At 34.1% G+C, this 12,283-nt stretch overlaps 1 protein-coding gene across 1 annotated transcript in view; it reads left to right on the forward strand.

Annotated features, from left to right (window-relative positions):
* The window catches only part of HECTD2 (HECT domain E3 ubiquitin protein ligase 2), a 113,777-nt gene that overhangs the window by 86,384 nt on the left and 15,110 nt on the right, over nt 1-12,283 (forward strand). Inside the window, exons 14-18 of the mRNA XM_044662626.1 lie at nt 244-376; nt 4,627-4,715; nt 7,878-8,036; nt 10,562-10,636; nt 12,157-12,244. Coding sequence (XP_044518561.1) covers nt 244-376; nt 4,627-4,715; nt 7,878-8,036; nt 10,562-10,636; nt 12,157-12,244 — 544 coding nt within the window. The remainder of the gene's footprint in view (nt 1-243; nt 377-4,626; nt 4,716-7,877; nt 8,037-10,561; nt 10,637-12,156; nt 12,245-12,283) is intronic.

Consider the following 12,283-nt stretch of genomic DNA (forward strand, 5'->3'; position numbering starts at 1 on the left):
AGTTCACTGCAAATTGCATTATTTCTAGATAATAATTAATTTTCTACTAATGTCCAAAGCTTTAACCCATTTTTCAGTTGGACTGGAATAGTCATTATTTAATTATCTAAAGTAGTTCAAATAGTTTAAAAGTTTTAATAACAAGTTGATAGACTGGAAAAGTAATTAATGTATACTTCCCTCAGTAAAAAGGTAACATCTTCATTTTTAATATCTTCATATTGGGGTAATATTTTCAAACAGTTGACGAGGAAAAGAGCAGACTTGAAAAAGAAGCTGAAAGTGACATTTGTGGGTGAGGCTGGCCTTGATATGGGCGGCTTGACAAAAGAATGGTTTCTACTCCTGATTCGCCAAATTTTTCACCCAGACTATGGTGAGTACTTATGATGAAACTTTTGCAACTAACATGTCCCTAAGAGTGTCCAGATTTATAGTTATTGGGGTAATTAGGGTGCTCAGTGGATAGAGCACCAGACCTGGAGATAGGAGGTCCTGGGTTCAAATCTAGCCTCAGACACTACTTCCTAGTTGTGTGACCCTGGGCAAGTCAGTTAAACTCCATTGCATAAGCCCTTACTGCTCTTTTGCCTCAGAACCAATACAGAGTATTGATTCTAAGATGCAAAGTAAGGGTTTTAAAAAGAACAATTATAGTAATTTAACCTCGTTATCTAAATTATTGTGATTTTCCCCCAATTATGAAATCATAGACAAAAATACTAAAATGCCATTTTTGGATTGTAAGAAAGTAATTTTAAACTTAAAAGTTTTAACAGTTTCATGATATGAGCACCCAGTGCACCTATTTGGGAACAATAAGGAAAGACTATTATTACTTATGCAAAAATTATCAAAAAAGATTTTCAAAATGCATTATCATCATAGTCTCATATATTTTCCCTTGTTCCATAAACTACTTCAATTTATCCTAATAAATTAGTCTTATAAGTGTTATCTGTTTAAAGCTATTTTGATTCACTATAACATATTTTATTCATTTGTTAACTGATTTTCTCTTAATACTGCTAATGCTTTCCATGAAGACTCTTCTTTGGTCTCTGATTTTTCATTTAAAGAATGACAAATAAGTTAAACAAATACCAAGATTTTAAATGTCTTTTGACTTCATTTCTAGCTAAAAATAGGGTCTTGCAACAAAATATTTTAAAAACTATTAGAATATGATTTGCTAAAGTAACTATATCTATGAAAGTTGAATATTTCATTCAGTTATAGGGAACAAGTTATAATAATAATGAACTGTACTTGATGCTATGACATTTGAAAATAATACAGAATTCTTTCACTTGGTTAATATGGTATTTGGTGCAGGATTTCATTGGTATGAGGAATCATTCCATAGAAACAGTTGGCAACTACTCCCTGCCATTTTATTCCATGTAGTTTTTGTTCATATCTTTCCATACATCACAAATAGAGGTCTGACACTATGTGATACCAGATCCTTCCTTCAGTGTTTCAATATCTTAGGAGTAATAAAATCCTAATATAGTCCTTCCTTGTGATGTGAATGTAACTTGGGTTTCTCAGATAATGGTCATAGAGCACCAATTCTGGCAGGTTTTACTATGCATGAGAAGCTTCCATATAGTTCTGGCAGCAGAGCATCTGCTTTCTGAGGACTAACTTGTGTAAGGATGAAGAAGCTTATCATAGGTAGCCCTATCACTCAGCGATCATTCTTTGGCTGTGGCACTCATGAAACAAAGGAAAATGGGAAATGTTCACTAGTACTGTGGAGCCACCTTCCATTGCTGCAGCAGTGATGGAAAACTAGTGGAAATGAGGTCAGAGAGTTCTGAATCCATGTTCAGATTATCTAGAAATGTGAATTTAACTGTTGATATTGTAACTGTGAGGTTTTTGGCCAGTGACTAACAAGTGGACATATTACTGGAGGGACTGAATTATGTCATTCTTTATATTCTTGTAATAAATGAAAGACAGGCAGGGGATGCTCCTAAAAAGAATGATGGCTCACATGTTCCTTAGAGAAATAAAGGAGCTAGCAGAGTTGATCTTAATCATTCATCCAAAAGCAAAAAGAAATGTCTTTTCATGAAATAATTGATTACCTCATATTTCATGAGCAAGTCATGTAATCTCTTCTGAGCCTCAGTTTCCTCATTGCAAAATAGGACTAATAATATTTGTAATTGTCTTATCATATTATTGTGAGACTGAGATGAAATCATATGTACAAGATGCTTTACAAATTTAAAATTGCTATATAAATATCAGTGATTGTTTTTATCATCAGCTAACTGGAAACATTTAACTACAACTTCTTTTTTCTTTATAAATTTTGGATCAGACTTGCGACTTCATTGATCTATGGAATTCTTAGTGAGGAAAATTCCCATACAATTCACATCAACACCTGTTGTGCCATTTATAGAGTTAAAAAGTTGCCTCTGGCATTGAGGGGTTAAAGTTTGCCCAGGGTCACATAGCCAGGATGTATCAAAGGCTGGACTTAAACTCTTAAGCTAACTCTTGGTTCAATGTATCACACTGCTACTCTAGCCGCAACTTCTTAATGTCTTGTCATATCACCAGAAGGCTGGCTACTAAAATAGAATTTTTTAAAGTTATTACAACCCATAAAATAACCAAAGGTCAGTTTTATGCAACCCCCTTCTGCATCTAATGTGATGGTGGCAAAGTGACAGGAAAGGGGAAAGAGAGTACTAAGAACTGTATGATTCCATATAAATACGTAGGACTTTATTAGTGTATAAATTGGTTTACCTATTGGCATTTGATATATAATCTTTGTCAAATAGCCAACAGCATAACAAAGTACTAGAAGAAAATAAGCCATGTCCAAGACCTGTAACAGTCTTATGAATAAAATAGGGTTCAGATTATAGCCCCTGCCCCAAAAGGCAAGAAAGCCCTGAAAATTAGTTTTTGTTTCCTTTAGAGATAATTAATATAATTTTATATATATATATATGTATGTGTATATATATATATATCAAGGTGTTCCAGTCATTTTAGCCCAGTTTTTAGACTAACTGGGCTAAGATGTTTGAAGATCAATATGACATTTTAGGGATTTGCAAAGCATTTTACATATATTATCAGACAATGATAATGATCAGTATAATATACTTTGCTGGATATAGCTTATTGTCTTTAGAGTAGAACTCTAAGAATTTGCCCAACTAGGATGTTTTTATAAATATCATTTTTTTTCACTATCTTAATTAGTGGGAAGTAGTAGTCATATGGATAAATAAAGAGTGGGTAGAGCCCAAATTTAATTTTGCCCATTAACATTTTAAATTTATCTGCCTCATATGCCACACCAGTATGATTAACATGTTAATATTGATTGAATTTCATTTACTTTATTCCTNATATGTATGTGTATATATATATATATGTATGTGTATATATATATATCAAGGTGTTCCAGTCATTTTAGCCCAGTTTTTAGACTAACTGGGCTAAGATGTTTGAAGATCAATATGACATTTTAGGGATTTGCAAAGCATTTTACATATATTATCAGACAATGATAATGATCAGTATAATATACTTTGCTGGATATAGCTTATTGTCTTTAGAGTAGAACTCTAAGAATTTGCCCAACTAGGATGTTTTTATAAATATCATTTTTTTTCACTATCTTAATTAGTGGGAAGTAGTAGTCATATGGATAAATAAAGAGTGGGTAGAGCCCAAATTTAATTTTGCCCATTAACATTTTAAATTTATCTGCCTCATATGCCACACCAGTATGATTAACATGTTAATATTGATTGAATTTCATTTACTTTATTCCTGGATCTACCCTTTGTTTAGGGCTAATGGGCAATAGAATTCTCTCAAGGTAGGCACCAGGGAGAATGACAAAACTACAAAATCCATGGCAAAGAATTGTAAAGTAAAGGAATGTCCCTCAAATGGGGAATGACTGAACAAATTGTGATGAAATGCTAATATGTTATAAGGAATGATGAACAGGATGATTTCAGAAAGAACTGATGCAGAGTGAAATAAGCAGAGCCAGGAGAACATTATACACAGTAACTGAAATATTGTCGGACAATCAAATGGGATAGACTTTGCTACTAACAGCAATACAGTGATGTGGAAAAATTCTGAGGGACTTAAGAAAAAGAATTATATCCTTCTCCAGAGAAAGATTTGTTGGAGTAGAAATGCAGAAGCAAACATATGATTTATCATTTGTTTCTTTGGTTATATGATTTGGGGGAGGTTGGTTTTATAAGATTATTCACATATTAAAATGGATAATAAGGAAATGTGATTTGTATGATAATATATGTGTAACCTAGAAAAAAATGTAAAAATGTAAAAAGAGATACAAAGTAAATTTCAAAACGTAAACTTTTTGTTATATTCTCTTCAAATAGTTATATGAAACTGATACCCATTGAATCAGAAAAAGTTACTTGACTGATGTTTATATATGTATATATAGAGTGATTTGGTCACAGAGTTAGTATGAAATTTTTTTTAAATGGAGGATGGAAACTGCTGAACATATGAATTTCCTTTGTTTTGTGTTGCATACAGTTCACATTTGCTAATATATTGTTTTATTTTATTGTGGTTTTCCTTCCTTAGGCATGTTTGCATATCACAAGGATTCACATTGTCATTGGTTTAGCAGTTTTAAATGTGATAACTATTCTGAATTTCGGTTGGTTGGAATTGTATCCTTTAAACTATCCACTAGGAGGTGCTAACAGTCTAGAGAAAAAGATATTTATGTATTCCAGAAAAATACAACCACATTATGTAAAATAAAACTATGTTATTAAGCATTACTAATTTCCACTAACTACTAGTAGTAATAGTAGTAGTAGAATTTTGGTTTATCGTCAACGGGATAAATCAATTAGTAGAAGCTAAAAAGACAAAGAAATGTGTTTTTTTTCCTACACAATATTTATGCAATTAAGATATTTACATTCCAAATATAACCTGAATGATGAGAAATTCAAGTGCTTTAAAACATTCAAAAATGCGAATTATTTGTTCAACCATTATTCAGTATTTCTGTATTCTTTACTTTGGTGGGGTATATGAATGTTCAAGAGGGACTGGCATCTCTGCTGTGAGGACTTGCCAATTTTTCAGGACTGCTCTTCTATCTTTGGTGTCCACCTGACACTCAACTCTCACCTGTGGCTCTGAGAAGCCATAGCAGATATAGTGGCCACACTCTGGTAAACTACCTCAGGAGATGGGCTAAACCAGGTTGAGGGTAATCGATGGACCTCAAACTCATCAGTGAGCTAAGGGGTGTCTACCCCAGGCATGTGAAACCTTCTCTAGTAGAAGGGGCAGATGAGAACAGTTTGTTCCAGCAGCCATGAAGGCAGCTGAAGCAGGTGCTGTGGAGCACTTAGAACCCATTGAAAATGGTAGTCATCTACTGCCTCCTGTCCCCAGCCATCCTGACTTTTGTCTTGCCACTAGACTTTGATGACTTCAGTAGAAAGAATGAGGCTGATGACTTTATGCAATTGTGCCTCACTTCATCCAGTTCATGCTCAAGTCAGGAGATCACCCCATGATGTCATTGGTCCTTTTTGAAAACAAAAGACAAACAACAGCAGTTCTCTAATTTGGTACTTACTATATAAAATATCAAAATAGGATTACCTAAGAATAGATTCTTCTTAATAAATTAATTTGACATATTTCCAAAATACACTGTTCCAAGACACACAATATATATTTATAACTAATAATTAATGAATAAGTTGACAGAATGAATACATGAAAAATTGAATATGGGCCTTATGCTATTGAATAGGATCATAGAGCTTTAACTCCTTTAAATTCTTAAGTATAACTATTATAAAGAAATGCATTATTAGTACCAGCAGCACAACATATTGCCTTATGCTTACTGTATGTAAGGGTCTAGAGCTACACAGTGTAGAAAATATGAGTGCTGCTCTGTAGGAGCCTCAATCTGATTGGAATTATAGAACATATACATGAAAAACTAAATAATAATATATAGCAGCATATATTAAATGTGGTAAAGACAGGAGGTACTATACAGATTCTAAGGAAGTCAGGATCACTGGGGAGTAGTTGAGGAAAACTTCACAGAGTCAACAAACTTAAGTTGGTTCTGGAAGAAAGTTCATGATAAAGAGAAACCCAGGGAAAATGGAAGAACAATCCAAGCCCAGCATGTAGGAGCATATATAGCATATCTGAGAAATGAATAAACAAATTTGGCCGGAGCAAACAGATTGGGGAAGAGATTAGTAGAGATAAGGCTGAAGAAATAGGGTAGGTTCACACTTCAGGGTCAGATTAAAAGATGTATCATTAAACTTAAAGTAATAACTTTACAAGCAGAATTGATTATAGAAAGAGACTTTATATAATCTTTTATGTATTTATTTTAATATATGTATACTCTTTTTATACAGTCTCTGAAATTGGAATTTGGTTACTTGCATTGCACAGTATTACTACATAATATCCAACTTCAGACCATTGTTAGTTTTCATTTTGACTTGAGCAGGATGGAATGCACAGTCTTCTCTAACACATTGTTTTTATTTCTAAGTGATATATATATATTTCCCCTCTGAGACTATAAAATGGATAGCTTCATTAATGACCTGATATAATTTTTATTTAGTTAGAGTTTAAATATTCTAGCATGTGAAATAAAACTCCTCTCTTAGAAAATGGGTCAGTGTTACATTCCTCCCTCACATCTGTCATAATATAAATATATACATCAAAAAGCCACAAACCTGCAAAGTTTATAAATATATCTGCCTCACTTTATTTTAACTTCACGGTAATCTGTTCATATGAAAGCCACTGAATTAACTTTTCACTGTGGGAGTTTAACTATCCTATAATTTGTCAATAGCATATTTATGTACACATTTTAACCCAGATCTTATTTTCTTCAGACATTCTAATTTTAAAATTCCTAAAATGACCATAGCCAGAATCAACATTGAGGGATACTAGTTTTAGTAAACTGCTTCTTCAATTCATCTACATACATGTTGATCTAATTTAAGGATGTGTTAGACATTCTCTAGGAAGCTGAAATAGGTACCTTTTGTGTTCTTGGATCAAGGTTTTAGGGATGTTATGAATTCCATCAATTTAACCTTTCTTTTTGTTGTTAGTAAAAAGCATTTTATTAACCAAAATTAAGGGAAAATCTTTGAGGGAGAATAAAGGAAGGCAATATACATTGTAGAAGTAAATGGATAATTGTTAAATATGAAAGCAGCCAGAATGAATGAATGAAAAGGCATTTATTAAATGCTTAACTATGTGCTCTGCACTATGGATACAAATAGAAAAATAAGGCAGTCCCTGCTCTTCAGAATATAGAAAGTTTTCTTCTACAAGTTAGATGGAAAGGTGCAATAGTCCTTAAGTTTCATTGGCAAAGCAGATGATAGCTTTAATGGCATTTTCTTTGATCAAATCATGTCTCTTACTGATATTGAACCATTTGAAAGTGCTAAGGACTGTGAAAGAACTTTCTTTTGTAGGTTTTTCAATAACTTTGGCTGCTGACAAGGTGGGAGGCTTCAAAACCTGAAGAAGTACTTAGCTGGTCACCTCTTCACAAAGATTGTTACCCGAGACAATGCCAGTGGGGGATGAGGCTCAGAGGAGACTTTGGAACACTACTCTTCCCAGGGTTTTTGGGATTATCTGCCTATCACTGGCAGTTGGTACATTGTTTTTATTGGGGTGGTAGAGATGAGGGTGGCCTTCTCCACCAAGGATGCTTTCCTGGATGATATTCTTTTTAAAATGCAGTTGTTATCATGAATTTGCTTTTAATTCTTAACATTTGATATATGTAGCTTATGGGTCTAGCTGTATATAATAGCATCACTTTGGACATTCGTTTCCCCCCCTGCTGTTACAAGAAGCTATTAAGTCCTCCCATTGTTCCTAGTGATCAGAACACACCAGTAGGCATCTGCAGTGTTACAATAGATGATCTATATCAGATTATGCCTGTAAGTATACATTTTTTAGCAACTTGTGATTCCATAATGACAAATCATTTCTCTTTTTCTGCATATTCTGTTTTGTAACAATCATGTGCTCTTCTTTTTTCCCATTTCAGTCACTCATTTTATTTTGCATTCAATTTTCCCCTTCCTTAAAGATACCTTTTAGCTTACCTATAGTATTCCTTGGCTTAGAGTTGGAAATAGGGAAGCTGGTCATGTCACTAGATGCTGTGGAAGTTTCATTATGGGTAAGAGGAAAGATGGGAACAAATTAGATGAATTTGTCCTGGCTGGTATATTTATGAGATGGGAGTAAAAATAGGCTCAATGAAATGTTGGGAGACCAATTTGTAGGGTCAGATGGATAGATAGAAAAAGTATGCATTTCCAGCATAGAACTAACTCTCAAGTTATCAGTGTATAAATTATCCAGATTTCAAGAATCTTCATGCCCTAGGTTTGGTTCTCTCTTTTCAATAATCCCTGTGAACTTTCTTTCCTATATCTTTATGCTGCTTCTCAGCTACTCTGATCAGGACAATGGTAAAGCCCTGGGGAAATTGCCCCTTTAGAATCTATTGGAACAGAGCCCTCTTGCCTACAGGGACTGTATTTGCAAAGGGATGCTACTATAAGTTCATCAAGGGATGATTATAGAAGATTGACAAAATCGCTATCTTGCAATGGCAGCCAGGGTTAGGAAAATTGCTTATAGAAAAAGGGAAGGGAAGTTCCCCATAGGCTATACAGCATATCTCTAGAGTATGTATTATATGTGTGTACCCACTTAAACACCAAATTGAGAAAGATTTGGTATTAGGAAAATTTTGGAAACTAATCTCATGATACTACCAGAAAATTATAGGAGTTATAGCCCATGGTTCCCCTAATTTTATGGAAAACAATTAGAGGAAGTTATTTGATGCCATGATACAATACTTAGAATTTCATTTTAGAGGTCTTCTAAAATAGTGGTGTCAAATTCACATAGAAATCGGGGCCACTAAACCCTACAAAGTTCCCTGCATGCCACATACTGACTTTGAATCCCTCATGTTGATATTATCTGTTTTATGCTTTTAAAATTAATTTTGCTAAATATTTCAATTACATTTTAATCTGATTGGGGCATATGCAAGAGGACACCTCTGCTCTGAAACAATCCTAATTCCCCAATTTTATACATGATAAAAATGCCAGCCTTGTGTAAGGTAATTTCCTCAGCCATAAAATGTAATGGTTAGGATTTAATCAGAGCTTCCCCACCTCTACCACTTCCATGACAAAAGTTTAAGGGGAAAAACAAAACAACTGTCTCTCGATATTATATTGTCATTGTCCCTAAGCCTTTCAACAACAACAAAAAGATGGCACATTTTCTCATCTCTTCTCCAGAGCCAAATTTGGTTACTGTAATTGCACAATATTTGGGTTTATTTTGTTTTTAGTTCCATTTACATTGTTGCAGCAGTCACTTTTGCATATTTTTTTCTGCATCGGTTGTTACAAGTTATTCCTACATTTTTCTGAATTTGATCTCTTATCCCATTGGGTGTGAGCAATTTAGTCACTTCTTTTTAACCCAATTCCAAACTGCTTTCTAGAATGATTGAACCAGTTCACAGGTCCATTGACAGTGTTTCAGATACCTATCTTCCCATATCCTCTCCAAAGCTGAAAATTTCCACCTTTTATCATTTTGACAATTTTCTGTGTATGAAATGAGTATCTTAGAGTTATTTTAATTTGCATTTCTCCTATTACTAGGGATTTAGAACAATCTGTCATGTGATTGTTGGTGGTTTGTAATTCTTTGGAGAACTGCTCATATCTATTGACATTTTGATTCACTAGAGGACTAGCTCTCTTATATTTGCTTTAATTTGCTATATACATCTTAGATACCAAGCCATTATCATTGTTATTGATTATAATGGCTTTTTTCTAATCAAGTTTCCTTTTTTATTCTAGTGGCATTGATTTTGTTTAACAAAATTTGTGTAATTGAAATTGTTTTATCTTTTGTGGTTTCTTTTAGTCCTTGTTTTGTTAAAAAACTTTCCTCTATTCATAACTATGCAAAGCCCCTCCATCTGTTTTCTTCGTGTGTGTGTGTGTGTGTGTGTGTGTGTGTGCGCGCACGCGCGCGCGTGTGTGATATAACTTTTAAATATTTAAGTCATTTATCCATTTGGAATCCATTGTGGTATATGGTATAGGATGCTACACTGTTGTTTGTTTTTTTTTAATAAATTGCTTCCCAGTTTTCCCAGAAGTTCTTGTCAAATAGGGAATCCTATCTGAGTTAATGTTACTTTACCTAATTTATGTTCTTGGGTAATGTAGAAATTTTCTTATTATCTAACCAAACAGGAAACTTTGCAATGAGGATATACATTTTAAGTCATAACAGAAAACTTTTCAGAAAAGTATCCCTTTTGTTAATAAAGATACACTAGATCAATTGACATACAGCTGGGAATATTCACTTTATGCTTTAGTAGCATATAATATATGCATTTTTACAGGAATTGGCCCATGGATTAAATGAACTTTTATCATATGATGGCAATGTTGAAGAAGATTTTTATTCAACCTTTCAGGTAACATAAATGTAAAACAAATGATATGTAATGTTCAAATCAGTATCACATAAAGATTTACTTATCACCGTATTTAATTTTTGAGCTTGTGCCAGTTAGAAGTTGCTATATTAGGTAGGTGGGGAAAATAATTGTACCTAATCATAATACTATTATTATCAGGGGCAGCTGGGTGGTTCAGTGGATTGAGAGCCAAGCCTAGAAACAGGAGATCCTGGGTTCAAATCTGGCCTCAATACATTTCCTAGCTGTGTGACCCTGGGCAAGTCAATTAACTCCCATTGCCTAGCCATTACTGCTCTTCTGCCTTGGAACCAATACACAATATTGAGTCTAAGACAGAAGCTAAGGGTTTTTTTTTTTTAAAATAATAATAATACTATTATCTTCTCTCAAGTGCCTTATAGCCTAAAGTAGAAACAGAAAGATAGTCACAGATAGATTAGAATGACCTTGAATATAGATCACTGGTGAGTTAAAAATTCTATGAAGATGAAAGTGGTCATGAATCTTAGCAAAGATATCAAAAATAATATGGGTAATCTGTGGGTAGCAAGTCAGCATGTCCTTGGCTCAGCTACTTTCTTTGATCTCAACTTTTGAAACCAAATCCAAACTGTGCCCTCATCTCAGAAAGTGAGTTAGCAGGGACTACTCTGTAAGAGAGCCTATAGAAATGTGTTGTTAAGCTCTATTTCCCTACCAATACCTAATGATAATTAAAAATCCACAAATTTACAGATAACTATGAATTATTATCATCAACCAAAAATATCTTGTAACAGTAATGCCAGACATCTTACTGGGATAGAAAAGCATGTTGGACATAAAATCAAGACTTAGCTAGTAAAAAACTCTGAGCAGCCAGTTTGGGTAATGTTTTTTTTTTGTTTGTTTTTTTTTAAACCCTTGTACTTCAGTGTATTGTCTCATAGGTGGAAGAGTGGTAAGGGTGGGCAATGGGGGTCAAGTGACTTGCCCAGGGTCACACAGCTGGGAAGTGGCTGAGGCCGGGTTTGAACCTAGGACCTCCCGTCTCTAGGCCTGACTCTCACTCCACTGAGCTACCCAGCTGCCCTTGGGTAATGTTTTTGCAAGACTGTGGGATGAGCATGATATTGAGAGGAGATAGAGGAGCTGGGTCCCATGGAAGATAGATTATATAACATTGTTTTAAAATCCAGTAAGGGATCTCTTTCAGCAACATGGGTGCAAAAATGGACAGCTAGGCAGCTCAGTGAATAGAGAGCCAAGGCTGGAGATGGGAGGTCCAAGGTTCAAATCTGACCTCAGATACTTCCTAGCTGTGTGACCCTGGGCAAGTCACTTAAGCCTAGTTGCCTAGTACTTACCACTCTTCTGCCTTGGAACTAATATTTAGTATCTATTCTACGACTGAAGGTAAGGTTTTTTTTTTAAGTAATTCAAAAATATTATTTATTTAAATCTTAGCTCTTGGTCGAATATTACCTAATAATGGTGTTGTCACAGAGACTTTTAAAAAATGTATCTCCCATCAGGTTTTCCAAGAAGAATTTGGAATAATAAAATCATATAATTTAAAATCAGCTGGTGATAAAATTCCAGTTACCAATCAGAATAGGAAAGGTAAGTTTAGTATATGTATTTTTGTCTGAAATGCATCTG

Source organism: Gracilinanus agilis, chromosome 2, assembly GCF_016433145.1.
Source record: "Gracilinanus agilis isolate LMUSP501 chromosome 2, AgileGrace, whole genome shotgun sequence".
NCBI classification, from domain to species: domain Eukaryota; kingdom Metazoa; phylum Chordata; class Mammalia; order Didelphimorphia; family Didelphidae; genus Gracilinanus; species Gracilinanus agilis.